At 38.5% G+C, this 24,489-nt stretch overlaps 1 protein-coding gene across 3 annotated transcripts in view; it reads right to left on the reverse strand.

Annotated features, from left to right (window-relative positions):
- LOC105007085 (zinc finger MYM-type protein 4) overlaps nt 1-11,793 on the reverse strand; it is a 48,449-nt gene extending 36,656 nt beyond the window's left edge. Inside the window, exon 1 of one of the 3 annotated variants that reach the window (XM_013135649.3) lies at nt 11,725-11,793. Coding sequence is in view for 2 of the 3 variants with exons in the window: in XM_020050308.3 (XP_019905867.2) it covers nt 8,263-8,652 (390 nt within the window). In the remaining variant the exon portion in view is untranslated. Of the gene's footprint in view, nt 1-8,262; nt 8,704-11,724 lie in introns of those variants that run through there. The other 2 variants (XM_020050308.3, XM_020050307.3) reach the window with 2 other exon arrangements.
- Nucleotides 11,794-24,489: the final 12,696 nt, after the last annotated feature.

A 24,489-nucleotide genomic window follows, 5' to 3' on the forward strand; every position in this document is an offset into this window, starting at 1 on the left:
AACTAAACTGTATTATACTCAGATATATTAACAACATACACTTAATCATATTAAGGACATACACTTAATTGTTTAAATGTGTTTTCATTGCACGATTGATATTAAAATAACTTTTTAAAGTTATATTCTGAATCACATATCCCTCAATCCAATATTATTTAAAATAAAATTATTTTGAACATAATGAAAAAAAAACAGGTGCACATTACAAGAAAGGGACAAATTCTTCAAGTTTTTCTTAAGAAGAGTGAGTTATGATAAACATAATTCAATGTTTCTAGCATGTATAATCAACCCCTTCCATTTCTTTGTGTAACTACAAATACACTTGATATTTGGTAATTTCATTCAACTATGATTACCAACATAATAGGGTAGACAGAGGTCTAACAGGGGTGGACAGAGGTCTAACAGAGTGGACAGAGGTCTAACAGGGGTGGACAAAACATTTGTGATTTCTTCACTCCTAATTTCTAAAACAACCATGTCGGAAAGACGTATCCCGTGCTGGTGGAAACTATGTTATTGTGTTTCAGAAGGGTGAACTAATTGGCCTGCATGAAGCAAATATTTGCTGATTACTGGAATTGGGTTAAGAACTGTCCAACGCATTATTGAAACTTGGAAGTATACTGGTGAACGGTCAACCTCTCGGGAATAAATGTGGACGGAATGTAATCTTGAATGACTGTGATTCAAGATTACTGTCGCTTGGTGAAGTTAAATTGTGAAAAAAAAAAGAAATAATAATAATCAACATTAGAACTCACAGCCATGTTGATTAGTGAAAGTAAGAGCACTTCCACACACACATGATGCTATGAGAACTCAAAAAATTGGGAGTAAACAGCTGTGTGCCCACAAGAAAACCACTTAGTGAGACTAATCGTAAAAATTGCTTCAATTTGCTAGATATCGTAAAGATTGCAATGGAAAAAGGTAATGTGGTCTGATGAGTCCAGATTCACCCTATTCCAGAGTGATGGGCATGTCAGGGTAAGAAGGGAAGCACATAAAGCAATGCCCCAATTGTGCATAGTGACCACTCTGGAGGCGGTGTTCTGTGACCTGGGGTTGCTTTAATTGGTTAGGTCTAGGCTCAGCAACGTTAAGTGGCAATAAGTCAGCTAAGTATCTGAATGTATATTCCAGGACAACAATGCCAGGATTCATTGGGCTTAAATTGTAAGTATGGTTCAGGGAGCATGAAGAATCATCTTCACACATTCATGGGCCACCACAGAGTCCTTACTTTAGCCCCATTGAAAGTCTTTGGGATGGGTTGGAGAAGACTTCATGGAGTGGTTCGTCTCTCCCGTCATCAATACAAGATCTCAAAAAATAATGCAATAATGTTGTGATAGTAAGAATGCGAATGCACACTGTAATCAAAGTTAAAAGCGGTCCAACGAAATATTGCAACTTGTTCAACTTTCTTTGGGCAAGGCAGTGTAACTACACTGCTCAAAGAAATTCAGGGAACACAATCATCACACTAACACAGAGTCAATTAAACTGGGATATCAATCTGTCCAGTTAGGAAGCATAACCAATTGTGAATCAATGTCTCCTGTTTTGATGCAAAACGAAAGTGACAACAGGTGAACTGGAGACGCAACAAAAAGACAAACCCAAAAAGGGAAATGTTCTGCAGGTGGTGGCCACAGACAATTGGTCACTCCTTATCCTTTCTGAATGATTCTTCTCTAGTTTTTTGTTTTGCTAGTGTCCTTGTCACTACTGACAGCATGAGGCGGTACCTGCAACCCATTCAGGTTGCACAGGTAGTCCACCTCTTCCAGGAGGGCACATCCATACGTGCCGTCACACAAAGGTTTGCTGTTTCTCCCAATACAGTCAAGAGCATGGATGAGATACCAGGAGATGGGCCATAGAAAGGCATCAACCAAGCAGGACCGGTATATGCTCCTTTTAACAAGGAACAGGAAGAGCACTGCCAAAGCCCTACAAAATGACCTCCAGCGGGATACTGGGGTGCATGTTTCTGACCAAACTGTCATAATCAGACTCCATGAGGGTGGCATGAGGGTCCGACGTCCTCTAGTGGGACCATCACTAAGCAGGTTGATTGGCATTCGCCAGAGAAAAAACTGAATTGGTAGGTCCACCATTGGCACCCCGTTCTCTTAACAGATTAGAGCAGGTTCACACTGAGCACATGTGACAGACGTGAAAGAGTCTGGAGACATCGTGGTGATCGTTATGTTGCCTGCAACATCATCCAGCATTGCCAGTGTGGCAGTGGGTTAGTGATGGTCTGAGGAGGCATATCCTTGGAGGGATCGCACAGACCTCCATGTGCTAGCCAACGGTTCCTTGACTGCTGTTAGGTACTGGGATGAAATACTCAGACCCATTGTGAGACCTTACACTGGTGCAGTGGGCCCTGGAATATCAATAAATATATACAATTGTTTTGCTGTTGAATGCATATAGGGGAAACACTGAATATGGCAATAAATCTTGTCAACATTAATATATACACGTCCACCCTGTTAGTTGAATACAGGGTTGACATTAGAGGTCGACCGATTCATCGGTTTTGCCGTTTAATCGGCACCAATAGTTGATTGATGGAACTATCGTTAGCGGCAAAAATCCATACCGATAGTTTTTCCTGGTTGCGGCAGTTGCTGGAGCAGCTGAGAAGCGCGCGCTGTCATTCATTACACAGTACGTGAAAGCTGAGAAGGGTCTGCTGGCATCATGCATTACAATAGGCTCTGTGCACAAGCGTATGGACGAACTTCCGCTTTAGCCAGATGTCGGCATATCATTTTCCGGTTTACTTAAGGCGATCACCCGCGTCGCCCAAAATTTCAGTTTTTAGCAGATGTCTCCAAGACCTGCCTAAAATAAGCATTAGTGATGTCCATCAAATTGTTGATGCCTGGTCCCCTGCTCCAACAAGCAAGCGGAACAAGGGATTCAAACTCTACGTATCGAGTTATCTGCACAACTACGAGGGTAAGTAGTTTACTGTGGTGTGCCGGCCGGCTATCGGCTAAGCTAGTTAGCGACGTGTTCCTTTTTAGTGTAGTATTAGGCAGGACAATAGAACGCATAAAAATCCACCCTAGCCTTAAAAACGGCAAAAGAACGCTGGCTGAGCTGGAACGCTGGCTGAGCTGGAACGCTAGCGCGTCCCCATAGCAAGTGAATTGAAACAAACCTTCGTTCAGCCTCTTCTAACCTGAATGAAGCTTAAAATTCCATAGCCTCAAAAAAGCACCAAAACAGGGCTCCTCTTTTATTTTACTACTGTAACCTAATTTCACAACGAAACTGAAAAATAACAACTGGCATAGGAAGTAAAAATCTGGCCCTATATGGTATTAATTGTGCTTAAACCTGCGTTACATGGAAGTATATATATAAAAATATATATATATTAAAAAAAAAAAATTCACCTTTCTGACTATTTCTAGTCTAACGTTTGATGTCATTGAATGGCGCAAGCCATATTTTATTAAAAAGAGGACATTCTCCTGATTAAAATGATGCTCCACTTGTACCTTGAAACTTAAATGAGTCGCGTACATTATATTTCTTTTTTCTCCGTACAACCGCATCACTCATCTTGTTGTGAGTTTAGGTGTTTACTAATGCGGATGAGTATTAGTAAGTAAACCGGAAACTGCAATACCGACTTCTAGACAAAAGCGGAAGTTCCTCACTACGCTGGTGCACAGAGTCTATAGCTGCCTCTAGAGGCAAAATAAAAACTATCATTGATGCCTCGTGTTGTTTTTTTTCGACACGTTACTGCGCGCTGCACGGAGAGCACATGCTGTGCGGAGAAGTCTGACATCAGATGCACGTTTAAAGCATCGAAGGCAAAAAGGTATGTATACAGTACATTTTGTCATATCATTATAAAGTTATTACATTGTTGAATAGATGCTGCATTAGTAGAGAACAGCACAACAGTATGTTTGTTTGCTTTCGAGGCTGAGATGACGCTAAAAAGTAGGCTAACTTACCTCAAGCAGTTAAAACACTGAAAAATAAACGCAAGTCCGACCCAAATGTTTAATGTCACAATTGTTACCATCTATTTGCATTAGTTTATATCCAGCTGGTCACTTTTATCAGCCGACATATAAACAAATCAAATCATTGATTTTGGTTCTTTTTTCATCATCACTGTAATACATTCTGTTATTTTGATTAGATAATCATTAAGTGTTATAAAATAAAAACAGAAGTGTGAGACTATACATGTAATATTTATGTCATTTCAATGCTCTGGCGTTGTAGATATTGAAAGTTGGCCATCTTTAAGCATGACTGTTTGGATTTATATGAAATATTCATTAAGTTGGCTTGAAAAAGTACAGTTAAAAAGTTACATGTTGAGTTTCTGTTTTTTGTTATTTAGCGTATACCTTTTTGTTTCAGTTTGAATGAATGTCTTTTATTGACTTCAATATTTATTTCTATTTATATATTTATTTAATTTAGTATGTTTTCATGGTTCAATACAGTTTTTTAAATTTTTATAATAAAGTTCTGCACTGTTTTACTTGGAGTGTCATGTTTGTTTTTATCCAGTATAAATTCTAAATACTATCGGTCGATTAATCGGTTATCGACAAATACGGCCCAAACTAGCTATCGGTATTGGTAAAATCCACTATCGGTCGACCTCTAGTTGCCATTATCAGCTAAAATTTGCTTTTAGGCTTCCTGTGTTAGCATAATGGCTAGCATGACCAATACTTCATGAGGAATTAAAATATTTCCACAAACATATTTTGAAATGATTCAATTTGATTGATCCCTACTATATTTATGCCTAACAGGTTGGACACATTATGTTCAGACATCAAAAATCACTTAATATAAACATAAAAATCTGATAGTAAGTGAAGCAGATCAATGAGCTTACCAGTTGATTTTCCCTCCACTGATGTGATGTCACCTCATAACAATGATGTAACTGGGAAATTATTTTTTTCTAAAAGGGACTTAAAGGCTCAACAGGGTGGACAGTGACTGACGGGGACAATCATAAAATCATTTTTTTTTTTTTTTTTTTTTTACAAAATGTTACCATCTTCATAAAATCAACATTTAATTAACAATTAAATGTATTTAGACCGGGAAAATAAAATTATAATCAATCATTTGGAAATATGTTTTTTTAATTAGTTCTTTTTAGTTCAAAGCAGAATAAACATTACTCAAAATTAAATTTACCTCTATAACCAAAGCTTTTAAAATAAAAATAAATTAAAGCCCATATCATTGTATTCATAATAGGGATGGAACGATAGACGATTTTAGTACTAATCGCGATGGAAAATACTCACAATTATGAAATCGGGGCAAAATTCCACAATCGGGATAATCGTAAATGGGGATAATCCTCATGAGTGACTTGAAAAGGTTCTGCCAGTCTCTGATGTTTCCCTGACTGCTGGTTTTATTTTACTAGTGGAGCGCACATCTCATCTCACATTCTACTATGCCACTAAACATCCTCTGCAATGTATGGTCAATGAAGACGAATGGTAAATAGGAAAATATTGTCAATTACAATGAAAATCAGAAATAAATTCTTAAATGTCGTGATGAGTTGGGTTTGTAATGTAATTATAAAGAATAAACTAGTTTTCCAATTCCTTCACAAAAGTATTAGTCAAACCACTACACTTTGTAGCTTACAAAAAAGCTTCTGACCATGTCTCCACTTCCCACTATATGCAAATACCTGTCCATTCCATTACCGAGGAAAATATCTGTAAGTTGAGCTCAACATTGTTGACAACTAACAAAACAATTATATTTATCCTAGGAGACATGCAGCTATCAGAGATTCATGCAGAAATTTTTTTTCTTGAAAAAGCTCTTGCCAGTCAGTGAAGTGTTCCTGACTACCTGTTTTATTTAACTGGTGGGGCACATCTCTCACAAATTGCATTATATAGCCTAGATTCAAATTTTTTTTAACGGTTCTCCAAACCGCCAAGCCTAGTTTAGACGGCCCGCATTAGAGATTGTTGCCATGTAGAGAGTCAAACCCGGGTCGCCCACATGAAAGGCTGTGTTGTTAACCACTACACCACGGAGCTGTACATTTGCTAAGTGTCTTGTCTCTATCCTGAACAAATCCTATTTTGCCACTGGCCGTTTTAATTGGCTATTCGTGAATGACACTGATAAAGTTAAAATGACTAACGTTTCTTACTAAGCTTACCTCCACCACGTCTATGTATGCCATTTGCCACAGGCCATTTTATTAGCCAGTAATAAGCTTAACCAGTATCTTCTAACTTACTGGAAAAGTCATAAGAATTCAGCAAAAGCCTGCCAATACTATTTCATTCAATGCCATAAGATCGTCTTTTTCTTTCATGGCAAAACAACACTTTTCTTTCATTCATGAATGACATTGATACAGTAACTATCAATAAAGGCAACGATAACTAACCTTTTCATCAAGTGAAAAGACGAGAGAATGGTGGAATCTACCAGAAATAATTAATAAATGTCGGTGCTCTCAATAGATTCAAATTTAGGTCTTCCACATGAGGCACTGTCTTTAACCACTATGCCACGGCATTACATAATATCAGCAGTCGCTAGACTCCATTGAGGATTGTGATAAAGAGCAATGTGCAGGTTGGACACCCCTATACAGCATAGTGTATATTAATTATACACAACTAGATTTTCAAAAACTGGAGGAATATATAACCGCCATTAACAATATTTTGATAAAATAACTTCCGCATCCATCTATCACTGACCGGAAGTGACGTAACGCGAGGGAGTCTGGTCAAGTTCATGCTCAAATTACAATGGACGTGGATGAAGAAACCAAGCTCTCCAACTTCGGCGAGCATGCCTATGATGCGGGGGAAACTGGAGTATTGGGCTAGCTAGCTGCCTGCCAACAGCATGCGGGGGAAACGGGGGTGTTTGGGCTAGCTAGCTGCCAAAAGCTCATAGCTAGCTTAATAAAATGCGGGGAAACGGGAGTAGCGTCATGCAGGCAACATTAGAGATTCCATAGCAACAATACGACTTCCGGTTTTCGCCTTCAAAATAGAAGTCTGCGGTAAAGCGAGATTTTAATAATACTAAATGTATCGATTTTGACAATTTACTTAGTGTATATTGTTACAACGGATTGTAGGAAATGTTCAGGAGACTCTATAGATAGAAAAAAAAAATGTGGTGTTACATCGCAGGTCCGCTGAGAAAACATCTCAGGAGGAGCCAGTGGACAAAGAGGCGAAAGTCAAAAAACTTTTTTTTAAAGAACGATGGAGAAAAACAGACAATGGGGAGTCCCGCGATTGGTTAGTTTACGACGAGACAAATCTGATAATGTACTGCTCTGTATGTCGTCAACACGCTTCACGTTGTTGGTTAAAAACAAGAAAGTGGCTGGTAAAAACATTGAGTGACTGGTAGATTTTGAAATCCACCAGCCACAGTGGCCGGTGGACAAAAATGTTCATTTCCATCCCCGAAAAGAGGTTGTGAAAATATTGTGTTGGTAGATGTAGCACACCGTTCCCCATGATTAGACAGGTTTGTCTTACTCTACACATTCTCCTGGACATTTCCTACACTGCTTTCTCTGTGGAATATTCAAAAGTTTATGAGCTATGAGGCAATATGTATTCCATATTCTGTCATTGGCATTGTCTGAATTTTACCCTTGGAACGTGTTTTAACACCCACTTTTTATCGAAAGTACTCTTAAATTTGATCATATTTGAATTGTTGTCAATGTTTTGAGAGGTACATGTTCTCAAACAATTAATAAACTCAATTTATCTCAGTTTTTAAGTAATTCGTTGGCATCTTTTATTTTGAAAAATTCCAGATTTTCGTGACCCGGAAGTGTTTCTTTAATGTTGCTCACAAGACACTGATGTGCAAATTGCATTGATGTCAAGGCAGACAATTGCGAAACCCTGTTTTAAAGCTCAGTCTCTTCCTCTCGCTGTATACTGAAGCCCTGATGCTAGGAACTTGCAGTCAGCGCATTTTTAATCCAGATGAGGGAATGGTTTCAGACGCAATTTTAGCTACTCCTGTCATCAACAGCTACAAATGTTTGCTAATGCAATAGCCAAGCTAACATGTAGCTATGTTACTAGTTAGATGGTGCATTGCCCAATACATACACGCTCATATCACTTCTTTATTCTGAAATTATTAGACAAAAACATTACGAAATCAGCCAAATTAAGAGTTAAAATAATTAAAAGTAAGACTTACTCTGCTAAGAGCTCTTTTTCGGTGCATGGAAGCACTTGGACCTCCAGTCCTGCCCGCGCCAGGTTCAGGTGAAAGCTTTGATGGTGGTGGACTTGATTCCATCGAGTGCACCGAGGGAACAGCATCGGTAATCAGCCTCACATGGTCCTTACTCCGAAATCCCATCCGAGACTCCAACAAATCTCCAGGTCTATAACTCTCCGGAGTGAAATGAGCGCCACAAACCACAGAGTGTGTGGTGACAGACCCCGCAGTGAAGTCTGCTCTCTTCACCTGCACAAAACGCACCCAAAAACGAAAGACCTTGCTTTTCCTAGAAGGAAAATGATGTACACGATTTCCAGACAGGCTGGAATTTGTGCAACCAGCACAAACACAATAATTTACCATTATGACTTGCCTTCTCTAAAACTTTCTCTATATCTCGCTCTCTCTCACCACTGTAGAGTAAGAAGCAGAGCGGAAGCACAACCTATTGTTTGCCTCTGCCTACGTCATATGACGCGTTGCTAGCGGGAAAGGCGTATTTCAGAGCCTAGCTTAAAATGGACACTCTTTCATCAACATTTCTGCTTTAGGGTTTGTGTTGTTGAAGTCTAACACTTCCCCGAGTTGGTTTGTTGGAAAGGAGAATAAAACACCAGGAGTCAGGTCAATTACCGTACCGCATATTCCGTTTATTACAAAAGCTTTTGGAGACAAGTGTCGCCGCACAATGTCTAAGGATCAACAGTCAAAACGTCATTTTTATACTTCTACTACGCCCAAAAAGATGGCGTTAACTTACAAAGTGTGTGCCATTGGCCCAATCCCAGTTCTATTCCTTATAGGATAATTGCAATTGACTATGTGTGTGTGTCTCTGATCTGTGACCTGTTTCTCACAAGACAGACATACTAAATCTTTCTCTCCCCGGCAACCGCTTGAACAGGGTTTCCTATTCTCCTACTTGCTCCTTCAGTTTCAGTTCATATTACAAACATTTAATATTTTGTTTCATTGGTTACAACAGCTTATAACAGTTCACTAACTTATACAATCACTAAATCTACAGTGTAACATAGCAATTCTACTTATGTGTTATTAAAAGACCTCTTCAGACCATTAAGTATTAATTCAGTTATGAATTCAACATGCACATTGCTCTTTAAACTGACTATCGTTTCTTATTAAATGTACCTCCACGTAGCGTCTATGAACTGTATTGCTTTTACCACTGGCTGTAATAACAGCTTATTAGCCAGTAATAGGCTTACTAGTATCTACTAACTTCCTAGGAATAATCATAAGAATTGAACAATTGATAGCGAGACTGAATATGCCAGAAACAGTCACAATATAACCATATTCAGTTTCAGTTAAGGCTTACGTATACTGTATGTTAAGCCAGCAAACGTGTTCGTCTATCCTGACCCAAATGTACAGATGCGTACTTCGAAATTCCACCAGAAACAGTCGCAACCGTCAAATGTATTATTCCAGGTTTACTATAATGTAGATACTAACGGTTTTAGTCAGCGATGTTTCCTTCTATACGGAATAAGTCATAACATGTACATCGCTTCGCCCGCTAGGAAATAAGAACTTGGGACTTATAGTTCACAAGTCCGCTTCTCTAAACACTACACTATTTAACAAAGGTCGGTCGATCGATCGGTCAGTCACTCAGTAAGAGACATTCGCTATTTTTTATCTCCGCTTACGCAGTCCTGCAAAAATTAAAAGACCACTGCACCTTTTTCTTTCCTTTCCAAAAAAGTAAAAAAGGAAGGTTTTGAGTGAGGAACAGAAGGGTTAAAATTAAAGAGACCACTGCAAATTGAACGCTTCTGTTCCTCTCTCAAAACGTTCCTTATCAACTTTTTTGGAAAGGAAAGAAAGGTGCAGTGGTCTCAATTTTTTCCAGAGCTGTACAAGTATAATAATACATCTCTTTCTAATTATACTTTTTTAATGCTTTCCTACTGAAAATGACAAGAGAAAATAAATAGAATATAATTTGCGCGGGCCAAAATAAAATTTTCGATCTGCTGCACAATAAATGATGCGCACAAAACGGGGAGCTGTTATAATGAATTATATATATATTATAAAGAATCGACACATCAAATAGGCCTATCCTTAGCTAATAAGTCACATTCAATGCGCACGGAAGTGCATGCACCCACAGGTCAGTACCAGTAAGAATGAAATCTATTTTCACCCCCAATTCTCAGATAAGTGCTTTGAAAACGTTCTTGCCAGTAACCGAAGTGTTCCTGACTACTTCTTTTATTTAACTGGTGGTTATATTGAATTGTATTGTCATTGAACAAGTACAGTATAACGAAATGCAGTTAGTATCTACCCAGAAGTGCAAATAGAAGAGGGTAGAAAATGTACTTGCATCAAGTATAATGTATGTTACAGATGTGACATACAGATATGCAATGTATAGATGGGCAATGAAGGAAAATGCAGTACCAATGGCAATTCTAAATGCCACTAAACATCCTCTGCAATGTATTGTCAATGAAGCTGGCAACCATATACATTTAGAGATTTACATGTTATTATAGTATTTGTTAATTATTAAAAATCGTATATTATTTTATTGTAATGGCTTTTTAAATGCACAAGAACAATATTTATGTAATGAAAGATTATCTGATTAGCCGTTTTGAGCTAGAAACCAGATTTGTAATTGGGATTGTTATTAATCTTGGCATGAAATTCTCATACAGTCCCACTCCTAATTCATTATAAATAACAATTGACCATACATGAAAAACTAAATGTAATTAGTATTTGTCCAAGCATAGACAAAATAAAACATGATTTGTACCGGGGACGCAAAAGACACCACATAATAAAGATTGACCCATTTACACTGAAGATAGGCTACTGCTGATTTAATGTAGACAGATCATATCGACATTCTTTTATCATCTTTTGAATGGAATGTAATGTGGTGTCTGGAATAAATTATAATCTGTAATTCAACAATTGATATAAATCACCAAGATAGTTGGGCTTGCCAAAACCGCACTAGGGTTTCAAATAAACGAACATGCTAACACAGGTAATTTTCCAGAAAGATATCACAAGCTAACAGTTGTAGTGCCTATATGACACCTCGGCTAGCTACCGTTATTTTTGCAGTCCAATTCAAGTTACCAGAACAGTTTTTACCTTCAACAAAAACAACCCTTGAATCACATTACTCACAATCTAAATTTTAAGTCATTAAGTCAACAATTAATAGACACCTTGTTGGGCTTGACAAATTCGCTCTATGGTTTCAAAAAATAAATAAACATGCTAACAGTTCGTTATCCAGCAAGCTATCCTAAGCTAACCTATGATTGTTTGTACTAGTGCCTGTATGACACCTCGGCTAGATAGCGTTTCATTTGCTGTCCAATTCAATACACCAGAATTGTTTTAATGTTAAACAAACAAAACTTGATTCACATTACTCACACTGATTGTCGTCCATCTTGTTTATGTTTCCAATTCGGTAGGTGGCAGTGTCACGGAAAACTAGGGTCTTAGAAATGCGGTCCTAGGAGAACGCTCCTGAAAATATTAGCGTCATACTGGCAACATTAGAGATTCCGTAGCAACAATAAGATTTTCGGGTTTCGGATTTTGCCTTCAAAATAGAAGTCCACATTAAAACGCGATTTTAATAATATTAAATGTATCGATTTTGACACTTTGCTTAGTGTGTATGGTAAAAATTTATTTTAGGAAATGTTCAGGAGAGTGGATAGAATTATTATATGCAAAGAAATCAAGGGGCATTGTGTATTTGCAATTGTTGCTAGCATTTTACTCCACCCATCCTAGATCCTATTGGCCACAATGTAACTCAATGCATATGAAATATATATTCCCCTATATAAAAAAAACTATTCTATATGCCGCAGTGAATGTATTGTAGGAAATGTTCAGGAGAGTGGATAGAGTAATTATATGCAAAGAAATCAAGGGGCACTGGGTATTTGCAATTGTTGCTGGTGTTTCACTCCGCCCACCCCATTGGCCACAATGTAACTCAATGTACATGAAAAGAAAAAAAAAACTGTTCTATACACCACGGTGAATGTATTGTAGGAAAGTGGGCGGAGTAAAACACCAGCAACAATTGCAAATACACAGTGCCCATTGATTTCTTTGCATATAATTACTCTATCCACTTTCCTGAACATTTCCTACAATACATTCACTGTGGCGTATAGAACAGTTTTTTTTTTATAGGCCAATATGTATTTCATATGCATCAAGTTACATTGTGGAAAAAGTGGGTGTGGAAATATTGTGTTGCTAGATGTAGCACACCGCTCCCCATGATTAGACAGGTTTGTCTTACTCTACACATTCTCCTGGACATTTTCTACACTGCTTTCTCTGTTGAATATTCAATAGTTTATGAGTTATGAGGCAATATGTATTCCATATTCTGTCATTGGCATTGTCTGAATTTTACCCTTGGAACGTGTTTTAACACCCACTTTTTATCGAAATTACTCTTAAATATGATCATATTTGAATTGTTGTCAATGTTTTGAGAGGTACATGTTCTCAAACAATTAATAAACTCAATTTATCTCAGGCGCCTCAGGAGAGGGAAACAGTGCCCTACCAACGCTTTTTACAGTAGAGGTGGGCAGCTGTTGACCTCAACTGGGGATGTCGTCGGGCGGTGGAAGGAGTACTTCGAGGATCTCCTCAATCCCGCCGTCACGTCTTCCATTGAGGAAGCAGAGGATGAGGGCTCAGAGGTGGACTCGTCCATCACCTGGGCTGAAGTCACAGAGGTAGTCAAGAAACGCCTCAGTGGCAAGGCACCGGGGGTGGATGAGATCCGCCCTGAGTACCTCAAGTCTCTGGATGTTGTGGGGCTGTCTTGGTTGACACGCCTGTGCACCAACAACCATGCCACGCTCAAAATTGCTTAAATCACCTTTCTTTCCCATTCTGACATTCAGTTTGGAGTTCAGAAGATTGTTTTGACCAGGACCACACCCCTAAATGCATTGAAGCAACTGCCATGTGATTGGTTGATTAGATAATTGCATTAATGAGAAATTGAACAGGTGTTCCTAATAATCCTTTAGGTGAGTGTATATATATATATAAATCTAAGTTCTCTGAGGAAATCAATTAAACTCTAATCTATTATATTGTAATTGATTTCATGTCATCATTGTAACGAAACGTGTCTTTGGGTGATGTGGGATGGATCTTCCATCTGTTCTTCTGCTGGTGTTGAACCTCAATGGCAGGATGGAAGGGCTGCTTGAAGACGTTTCCTTTCATGTGAATGGGCATGCTGGGATGAACTTTGTTTTATTGGATATGCCTCCCAACATTGACCGCATGTCGGTAGAGCGGATCATCTTGTATATACCTGTAAATACAGTACAAAGCTGTGCGCATACTACATTTTGTATGTGTCTGACACCACAAACAATGTTCCCTCAGGAAAAATATATTGATATATTCTATTGTATTTACTATGGCTTTTGCTGTCACTAGGTCTCAACCTGAAATACAGTGCTTTGCGAAAGTATTCGGCCCCTTGAACTTTTCGACCTTTTGCCACATTTCAGGCTTCAAACATAAAGATATAAAACTGTAATATTTTGTGAAGAATCAACAACAAGTGGGACACAATCATGAAGTGGAACGAAATTTATTGGATATTTCAAACCTTTTTAACAAATAAAAAACTGAAAAATTGGGCGTGCAAATTATTCAGCCCCCTTAAGTTAATACTTTGTAGCGCCACCTTTTGCTGCGATTACAGCTGTAAGTCGTTTGGGGTATGTCTCTATCAGTTTTGCACATCGAGAGACTGAAATCATTGCCCATTCCTCCTTGCAAAACAGCTCGAGCTCAGTGAGGTTGGATGGAGAGCGTTTGTGAACAGCAGTTTTCAGTTCTTTCCACAGATTCTCGATTGGATTCAGGTCTGGACTTTGACTTGGCCATTCTAACACCTGGATATGTTTATTTGTGAACCATTCCATTGTAGATTTTGCTTTATGTTTTGGATCATTGTCTTGTTGGAAGACAAATCTCCGTCCCAGTCTCAGGTCTTTTGCAGACTCCATCAGGTTTTCTTCCAGAATGGTCCTGTATTTGGCTCCATCCATCTTCCCATCAATTTTAACCATCTTCCCTGTCCCTGCTGAAGAAAAGCAGGCCCAAACCATGATGCTGCCACCACCATGTTTGACAGTGGGGATGGTGTGTTCAGGGTGATGAGCTGTGTTGCTTATACGCCAAACATAACGTTTTGCATTGTTGCCAAAAAGTTTGATTTTGGTTTCTTCTGACCAGAGCACCTTCTTCCACATGTTTGGTGTGTCTCCCAGGTGGCTTGTGGTAAACTTTAAACAACACTTTTTATGGATATCTTTAAGAAATGGCTTTCTTCTTGCCACTCTTTCATAAAGGCCAGATTTGTGCAGTATACGACTGATTGTTGTCCTATGGACAGAGTCTCCCACCTCAGCTGTAGATCTCTGCAGTTAGTCCAGAGTGATCATGGGCCTCTTGGCTGCATCTCTGATCAGCCTTCTCCTTGTATGAGCTGAAAGTTTAGAGGGACGGCCGGGGCTTCGTAGATTTGCAGTGGTCTGAAACTCCTTCCATTTCAATATTATCGCTTGCACAGTGCTCCTTGGGATGTTTAAGGCTTGGGAAATCTTTTTTGTATCCAAATCCGGCTTTAAACTTCTCGACAACAGTATCTCGGACCTGCCTGGTGTGTTCCCTGTTCTTCATGATGCTCTCTGCGCTTTAAACGGACCTCTGAGACTATCACAGAGCAGGTGCATTTATACGGAGACTTGATTACACACAGGTGGATTCTATTTATCATCATTAGTCATTTAGGTCAACACTGGATCATTCAGAGATCCTCACTGAACTTCTGGAGAGAGTTTGCTGCACTGAAAGTAAAGGGGCTGAATAATTTTGCACGCCCAATTTTTCAGTTTTTTATTTGTTCAAAAGGTTTGAAATATCCAATGAATTTCGTTCCACTTCATAATTGTGTCCCACTTGTTGTTGATTCTTCACAAAAAATTACAGTTTTATATATTTATGTTTGAAGCCTGAAATGTGGCAAAAGGTCGAAAAGTTCAAGGGGGCCGAATACTTTCGCAAGGCACTGTATGTCATTTTGGAGAGGCAAGACAAGGACAACTCTGGGGACAGATTCAAGATTATATATACATTATTATTTTTTGAATGTTAACCAAAAAAAAAACAATAACCCCTCTCTACACCAAATCCAGAACAACATCCATCACCCCCCCACATCACATCACCCCATCCACCTTCATCCTTCAATGAGAGAGACAGAGAGATAGACAGAGAAGCAAGAAAACAAATATAAAAAAACATGTTATTGACATCTGACTTTTCCTGACCCTTCAATATTCAGTGGAAACGTCACTGCAGTCAGCAATTTAAAACACATCTGTGAATGGTATATCCTAAAACACATAATGATAGAAGTATTATTAGGTCTATATATTATTTGAATGTGTCTGAAACAAATATGTGGTCAGAGCAAACAAATCAGAGACAGACTTATATTGATTCAACATTCAGGCTGCTTTTAATGCATCACACTGAAACTTAAACTTTACCTTAATGGAAAACTGCATGGTTGAAATGGCCCTCTAAATGGCCTGTGACCTTGCTCAAAATTTTTGGGTGAAACACAGTTGAGTGACAGAACGGGCAGTGGACGTCCTTGCAGCATGTGGTGCATCTTTTTAAATCCAGCAGTGTTCAGTTATTGGACTTCTGTGCTAGTCACAGTTTGTCCATAACTAACACCATGTTCAAGCATAAGGGTGTCCATCAGTGCACGTGGCACCAGGACACCCTAGGCCGCAGGTTGATGATCGACTTTGTTGTAGTTTCATCTGACCTGCGGCCGTATGTCTTGGACACTCGGGTGAAGAGAGGGGTGGAGCTGTCAACTGATCACCACCTGGTAGTGAGTTGGATCCGATGGCTGGGGAGGAAGCTGGACAGACTCAGCAGGCCCAAGCGTACTGTAAGGGTCTGCTGGGAACGTCTGGCCGAGTCTCCTGTCAGAGAGATCTTTAACTCCCACCTCTGGCAGAGCTTCGACTGGATCCCGAGGGAGGCTGGAGATATTGAGTCCGAGTGGACCATGTTCTCCACCGCCATTGTCGAAGTGGCCGCTCGGAGCTGTGGCCGTAAGGTCTCCGGTGCCTGTCGAGGTGGCAATCCCCGAACCTGGTGGTGGACACCGGAAGTAAGGGATGCCGTCAAGCTGAAGAAGGAGTCCTATCAGGCCTGGTTGGCTTGTGGGACTCCTGAGGCAGCTGACAGGTACCGGCAAGCCTAGCGGACTGCAGCCTGGGTGGTTGTGGAGGCAAAAACTCGGGCCTGGGAGGAGTTCAGTGAGGCCATGGAGAAAGACTATTGTTTGGTTTTCGTCCGGGCCGTGGAACACTGGACCAGCTCTATACCCTCTACGGGGTGATGGAGGGTTCATGGGAGTTTGCCCAACCAATCCACATGTGTTTTGTGGATTTGGAGAAGGCATTCGACTGTGTCCCTCGCGGCATCCTGTGGAGAGTGCTTCGGGAATATGGGGTCCTGGGTCCTTTGCTAAGGGCTGTCAGGTCCCTGTACGACCGAAGCAGGAGCTTGGTCCGCATTGCCGGCAGTAAGTCAGACTTGTTCCCAGTGCATGTTGGACTCCGGCAAGGCTGCCCTTTGTCGCCGGTTCTGTTCGTAATTTTTATGGACAGAATTTCTAGGCGCAGCCAGGGGCCGGAGGGTGTCAGGTTTGGGGACCACACGATTTTGTCTCTGCTCTTTGCGGATGATGTTGTCGTGTTGGCCCCTTCAAACCAGGACCTTCAGCATGCACTGGGACGGTTTGCAGCCGAGTGTGAAGCAGTGGGGATGAGAATCAGTACCTCCAAATCCGAGGCCATGGTCCTCAATCGGAAAAGGGTGGCTTGGCCACTTCAGGTTGGTGGAGAGTGCCTGCCTCAAGTGGAGCAGTTTAAGTATCTAGGGGTCTTGTTCACGAGTGAGGGAAGGATGGAACGGGAGATTGACAGACGGATCGGTGCAGCTTCTGCAGTAATGCGGTCGATGTATCGGTCTGTCGTGGTGAAGAAAGAGCTGAGCCGCAAGGCGAAGCTCTCGATTTACCGGTCAATCTACGTCCCTACTCTCACCTATGGTCATGAGCTTTGGGTCATGACCAAAAGGACAAGATCCTGGATACAGGCAGCCGAAATGAGCTTTCTCCGCAGGGTGGCTGGGCGATCCCTTAGAGATAGGGTGAGAAGCTCGGTCACCCGGGAGGAGCTCAGAGTAGAGCCGCTGCTCCTCCACATCGAGAGGGGTCAGCTGAGGTGGCTTGGGCATCTGTTTCGGATGACTCCGGAACGCCTTCCTGGGAAGGAGTGTGCAGCCGTGTGAAGCACTAATTGAAGTTTATTTATTGCTTTGTCAGGGTAACTGGAAAGAAGAGCATTGCAGTAATCTAATCTAGAAGTAACAAAAGCATGGATTTGTTTTTCTGCATGAGTTTTTGATAAAAAGATTATGATTTTGCAATGTTTCGAAGATGAAAATAAGCAACTCTTGAGACATATTTTATATGTTTATCAAAGGAAAGGTCAGGATCAAGTGTAACGCCAAGGTTTCTTACAGTTTTTTGGGATACGACCATGCAGCCGTCGAGGTTTACAGTGAGATCTGCCAACAAAGCTCTTTGATTCTTGGGTTCTAAAATGAGCATTTCTGTTTTTCTTGAGTTTAAAAGCACCAAGTTCTCTGTCATCCACTTCCTAATATCTGAAACATATGCTTCCAAAGTAGCTAATTGTGGGGCTTCTCCATGCTTTATTGAAATATATAACTGTGTTTCATCAGCATAACAGTGAAAATGTACATTGTGATTCTGGATTACTTCACCCAGAGGCTGCATATATAGTGAAAACAATAATGGGCCCAAAACCGAGCCTTGGGGAACACCAAAACATACTTTTGATTTGTCAGAGGATATGCCATCCACACATACGAACTGATATCTTTCAGATAAATAAGATTTAAACCAGGCTAGAACATGTCCATGAAGCCCAATATGGGTTTCCAGTCTCTGTAAGAGAAGGGAGTGATCAATAGTGTCAAAAGCAGCACTAAGATTAAGAAGCAAAAGGAACCTTTGCTACTGTTAGAAATCGTCGGTTTCGTATAGTGGTCAAATAATGTAGAACCCGTATCAAATCGGGGGAGAAGTTTGCTCACGTTTATTGGAAAATTGCAGGACAGATGTCATACGGTGAACGTTCCATTATCTTCTCACTGTAATGTTGGTTACCAGCTAGCCTATACATTAAGGGCGTTTCTAACTAAGACCATGTCTTAGAAGTCAACCCCCCATGCCATATGACCATCGTAAACATTCCTACAGAGAGATAAACAGAGAGGTTTCTGTTAGAGAGATAATCTAAACAGAGAGGTTTCTGTTGTTCTCATTATCTAGGCACATGCACTTTCAATGAAATGTACATTCATATGGTAATTGTTAATGCTCAGATTCCACACAACGGATGCTGAACCTTTGTCTGAGGCCATTAGAAAGTAATTTGTTACCTTCACGAGTGCAGTCTCAGTACTATGATGGGGTCTGAAACTGGACTGGAGCATTTCATAAATGTTATTTATCTTCAGGAAGGCATTCAGTTGTTGGGAAACAAATTCTACTAAGATTTTTGAGAGGAACGGGAGGTTCGATATTGGCCTATAATTGTTGAATAAGTCTCGATCCAGATTCGATTTTTTTAAGAAGTGTCTTAACTTCCCAAATTTTTGGTGAGTTTGGTACGCATCCGGATGAAAGGGCACAATTTATTATGTTCAACATTGGCTGACCTAACACAGGAAATAGCTCCTTAAGTAATTTTGTTGGAATCGGGTCTAGCTGACAATTTGTGGGTTTAGAACTCATACAAAATTTAGTAAATGTGTTGAGCGATACGGGATCAAAAAATTCAAGTGTCTCCATTGACACCTGGTCAGGGAGGTTCAGGACATTCTCGGGACAACTGAGATTTTGAGGACTATAACTATTTAAGGAGGAGTCCGTTATTTGTTTTCTAATGGTTTTAAAAAAGTTAATGTATTCATTACAGCTAAAGTGAAGACCCACTTCACTTGTTGAGCGTTGCTTTTTTGTTAACTTTGCAATTGTATTGAAGAGAAATTCTGGATTGTTTTTGTTCACCTCAATCAGGTTGGAGAAATAAGCTGATCGAGCAGATGTGAGTGCTTTTCGGTATTGTAGAGTACTGTCTATCCAGGCTAGTCTGAATACTTCCAACTTTGTGGAGAGACACTTTTCGCTCCAATTTTCTGGAGGCTTGCTTGAGTGCTCAAGTATTGTCTGTGTACCAGGGAGCAAGTTTCTTGTTGCGTACATCCTTTGTTTTTAGTGGTGCAACCGAATCTAAAGTATTTCGCAGTGAAAATAACCATGCTATTGGTTAAACTTGTGCCGGTCCATGGTTATCCAATTCGTTAGGTGACGCTGTCACAAACGCGTGCCTCAAATTACATGCATGAAAGCAGGGCGGAGGTAGTAAGGAATGGTGAATGTCGAACTTTTTTGCACTTATAGCAAGCTTTTTCTTATATTTTTTTTAAACACACACACACATACACATATATGTATATATATAGATAGATAAAAATCACTAACTATGAAAATGTATTGTGCAAGCATATCACGTTTGACAGCCTGTAATATAATCTCCCTTTAAAATTAGCTTGGAGGCTATTACAGTTCTAAATAAGATAGTATTGATGGGCTTATTCAACAATGAGACCAATTGCTGAGAACGGAAAACAGGTTGGGGACATTCACCGACTGATTGAAGAGATTTGGCTTGAGGAGAGGAATTTCGTTGCTACTTTCGTCTTGACCAAGGCCAATACAATCAACTGTTCCAGATGGTAGGGCCATATGGTTATGTTAGGAAGGTGCTATCTAGCCAATAATTAGTAGCCTAAGTAGGTAGCTACTTGACACACAATATCAGCCAAAATGATTCTCTCCGTTTAATAAAAAGAAGCATGCAATCAATGCGTTGTGAGTAATTGCGTAGCTGCAAAACGTTCTTCAGGCTTTCTGCTTTGACGCTGTAAGTGTGATCGAGGCGTCAGATGCAGAAAATTACGATACAATACTAATAACGGCTGCCTATTATTATACACAAACATTTAGTTAATGAGAACTTTCTGTATTATAACATAGCAATCGAAGTACTACTTACAACCTGTATTGTCTCCACGGGTTTATCTTCGTGAAGGGATGGAATTGTATTTGCCTTTATTCCCCTTAGACTAAGCGGTTATAAAATGTTTGACACATATTCGTATTTCACTTTTGCAGGTGAAATCAGTTTTATATTCGAGATTCAACAGACATTCACATTCGTTCCTCCGTTCAGGCTCCCTTCCACATTTAGGGACCGAGGTAAAAGAGTAAACCAGTTTATCGCCGACGAATATGGTATCCTTATGGACTCTCATCAACATCAATCCACATGCTAAATACTAAACCACACTTCATATTGTCAAAAATATCTTTAATGATTCATCACTAATCAATAAATCAATTGAAGAATGTTACATTCTGTATTTCTTCAATATCTTTTTCAATGATTGTCATAGGATATTCAAACCTCGTTTATTATTCTAGAAATAGCTGGCCTACTCGTTCAGCCTTTGTTTTGGTAGAAAACTCTTTATTCATTAATTAATAATCAATTAATCAACGGAAACACCCCTAATTCGGTATTTATTCAATGTCTTTTTCCATGATTGTCATAGGAACTTCAAACCTTGTGTATATTATTCTAGAAATTACTGGCCTACTTGTACAAGTTTTGTTTTGGTGAAAACGTCATTATGGATTCATTATCAATCAATTAATCAACGGAATCACCCCTAATTCGGTATTTCTTCAATATCATTTTCAATGATTGTCACAGAAACTTCAAACCAGGTGTATATTATTCTAACATTAGGTGGCCTACTTGTTCAAGCTTGTCTTTGGTGAAAAAGTAATTATGGATTTATTAATAATCAATAAGTCAATAGAAACACCATTTATTCAGTATTTCTTCAATATATTTTTTAATGATTGTCATAGGAACTTCAAACCTGGTGTATATTATTCCAAACATAGCTGGTCTACTTGTTCAAGCTTTGTTTTGGTGGAAAAACACTTTATTAATAATAAATCAATCATTGGAAACACCTCCTATAAGGCATTTCTTCAATATCTTTTTCAATGATTGTCATAGGAACTTGAAACCTGGTGTATATTATTCTAAACTTACTTGTTCAAGCTTTGCTTATGTGAAAAAGCCGTTATGGATTAATTAATAATCAATAAATCAATGGAAACATCTTAAATTCAGTATTTCCTCAATATATTTTACATTGATTGTCTTTGGAACTTCAAACCTTGTGTATATTATTCTAAACATAGCTGGCCTACTTGTCCAAGCTTTGCTTTGGTGAAAAGGTTATTATGGATTCATGAATAATAAATCAATCAATGGAAACACCTCTAATTCAGTATTTGATATTTGATATTCTCATTGATGCTTTAAGTTATGTTAGTTACATGGATTTATTAATAATCAATAAATCAATGGAAACACTTCTAATTCAGTATTTCTTCAATATATTTTTCAATGATTGTCACAGGAACTTCAAACCTGGTGTATATTATTCTAACATTATAGCTGGACTACTTGTTCAATCTTTTTTGGGGTGAAAAAGTCGTTATGGATTTATTAATAATCTATAAATCAATAGAAACACCTGTAATTCTGTATTTCTTCAATATATTTTTAATTGATTGTCATAGGAACTTCAAGCCTGGTGTACATTATTCTAAAAATAGTTGGCCTACTTGTGCAAGCTTTGCTTTGGTGAAAAAGTCTTTATGGGTTTATTAATAATCAATAAATCAATAGAAACACCTCTAATTCGGTATTTCTTTAATATATTTTTATTGATTGTCATAGGAACTTCAAACCTGGTGTATAATATTCCAAAATTAGCGGGCCTACTTGTTCAAGCTTTGTTTTGGTTAAAAAAACACCAAAACAAAGCTTGAACAAGTCGGCCAGCTATTTTTTGAATAATATACACCAGGCTTGAAGTTCCTATGACAATCAATGAAAAAGATATTGAAGAAATACAAAAATGTATTGTTTCTATTGATTTATGGATGATTAATAGATCCATATTTACTTTTTATACCAAAACAAAGCTTGAACAAGTAGGCCACCTATTTTTAGAATAATATACACCAGGCTTGAAGTTCCTATGACAATCACTGAAACATAGAAAATACTGAATTAGAGGTGTTTCCATTGATTTATTGATTATTAATAAATCCATGTAACAAACATAACTTAAAGCATCAATGAGAATATCACAATAACTTGTACTAAAGTTATTTAAGCACTAGAAATCAGAATTAGGTTTGGCTCTTCAAGTGAATTGGCTACGACCACTGTTTGAATAGCAAAAGCAGTATCAAAACATTTATTTTAACATTTCATAAAGATTTTGAATCACACATAAAAAACATAACAACAATGAGAAATTCCCCCAAAATAGTCGGTCAGTTTAAAAGAAAAATCAGTCCAGTCAATAGTTCAATGCTCAACTCAGTTCAGTTTCAGTTCAGTTCCTGCGTGGTTTGTTGAATTCAAAGTTTAATTGTTGAATAAAAGGCCTTGTTTTAAATCACTACCCGGGCAGTGTGTAATAATGTTGGAGATCTCATAAATCGTATCTGTATGATGTATCTAAAAGCGTGCAGTCCACCAACTTTGCGGGTTGGTGGCCGCTGGTTACAGTCACACCCCAGAATCGCTGAATCGCTGGCTTGCCGTAGAATATCTATATTACTCTCTCTCTCAACAGTGGCAGAATATGCATAACAAAAAAAACAATTGGAGATTCTTAAACTTTATCCGGAGGGGAAAAAAGTGTTAACGACAGTTCACGATAACTAAGGATTCTTGGCACTTTTACTAGCTAAAATTAATATTGAATATTGAAGAAGATATTGAAGAAATACAGAATTAGATTTTTTTCTATTGATTTTTTTCTATTGATTTATTTATTATTAATAAATCCATAATTACTTTTCCACCAAAGCAAAGCTTGAACAAGTAGGCCAGCTATGTTTAGAATGACATACACGAGGTTTGAAGTTCCTATGACCAATATTGAATAAGATATTGAAGAAATACAGAATTTGATTTTTTTCTATTGATTTATTGATTATAAATAAATCCATAATTACTTTTCCACCAAAACAAAGCTTGAACAAGTCGGCCAGCTATTTTTAGAATCATATACACCATGTTTGAAGTTCCTATGACAATCAATAAAAAATATATTGAAAAATACAGAAATAAACATGTTTCTATTGATTTATTGATTATTAATAGATCCATAATGACTTTTTCACCAAAGCAAAGCTTGAACAGGTAGGCCTGCTATTTCAATAATAATATACACGTTTGAAGTCCCAATGACAATCGATGAAACATTTATTGAAGAAATTCAGAAATAAACATGTTTCTATTGATTTATTGATTATTAATAAATCGATAATTACTTTATTTTACCAAAACAACGCTTGAACAACTAGGCCATATATTTTCAGAATAATATACATCAGATTTGAAGTTCCCATGACAATCACTGAAAAATATATTGAAGAAATACTGAATTAGAGGTGTTTCCATTGATTGATTGATTATTAATAAAACCAATAAAGAGTTTTTCCACCAAAACAAAGGTTGAACACGTTGGCCAGCTATTTCTAGGATAATATACATCAGGTTAGAAGGTCCTATGGCAATCATTGAAAAATATATTGAAGAAATACAGAATGTAACATTCTTCAATTGATTTATTGATTAGTGATGATTAAAAGATCATTAAAGATCTTTTTGACAATATGAAGTGTGGTTTAGTATTTAGCATGTGGATTGATGTTGACGAGAGTCCATAATTATACTATATTCGTCTATAGACATTTCGGCGATTACCTGGTTTACTCTTTTACCTGGTTTACTCGGTCCCTAAATGTGGAAGGGAGCCTGAACGGAGGAACGAATGTGAATG

This window comes from Esox lucius, chromosome 10 (assembly GCF_011004845.1).
Source record: "Esox lucius isolate fEsoLuc1 chromosome 10, fEsoLuc1.pri, whole genome shotgun sequence".
Lineage (NCBI taxonomy): Eukaryota > Metazoa > Chordata > Actinopteri > Esociformes > Esocidae > Esox > Esox lucius.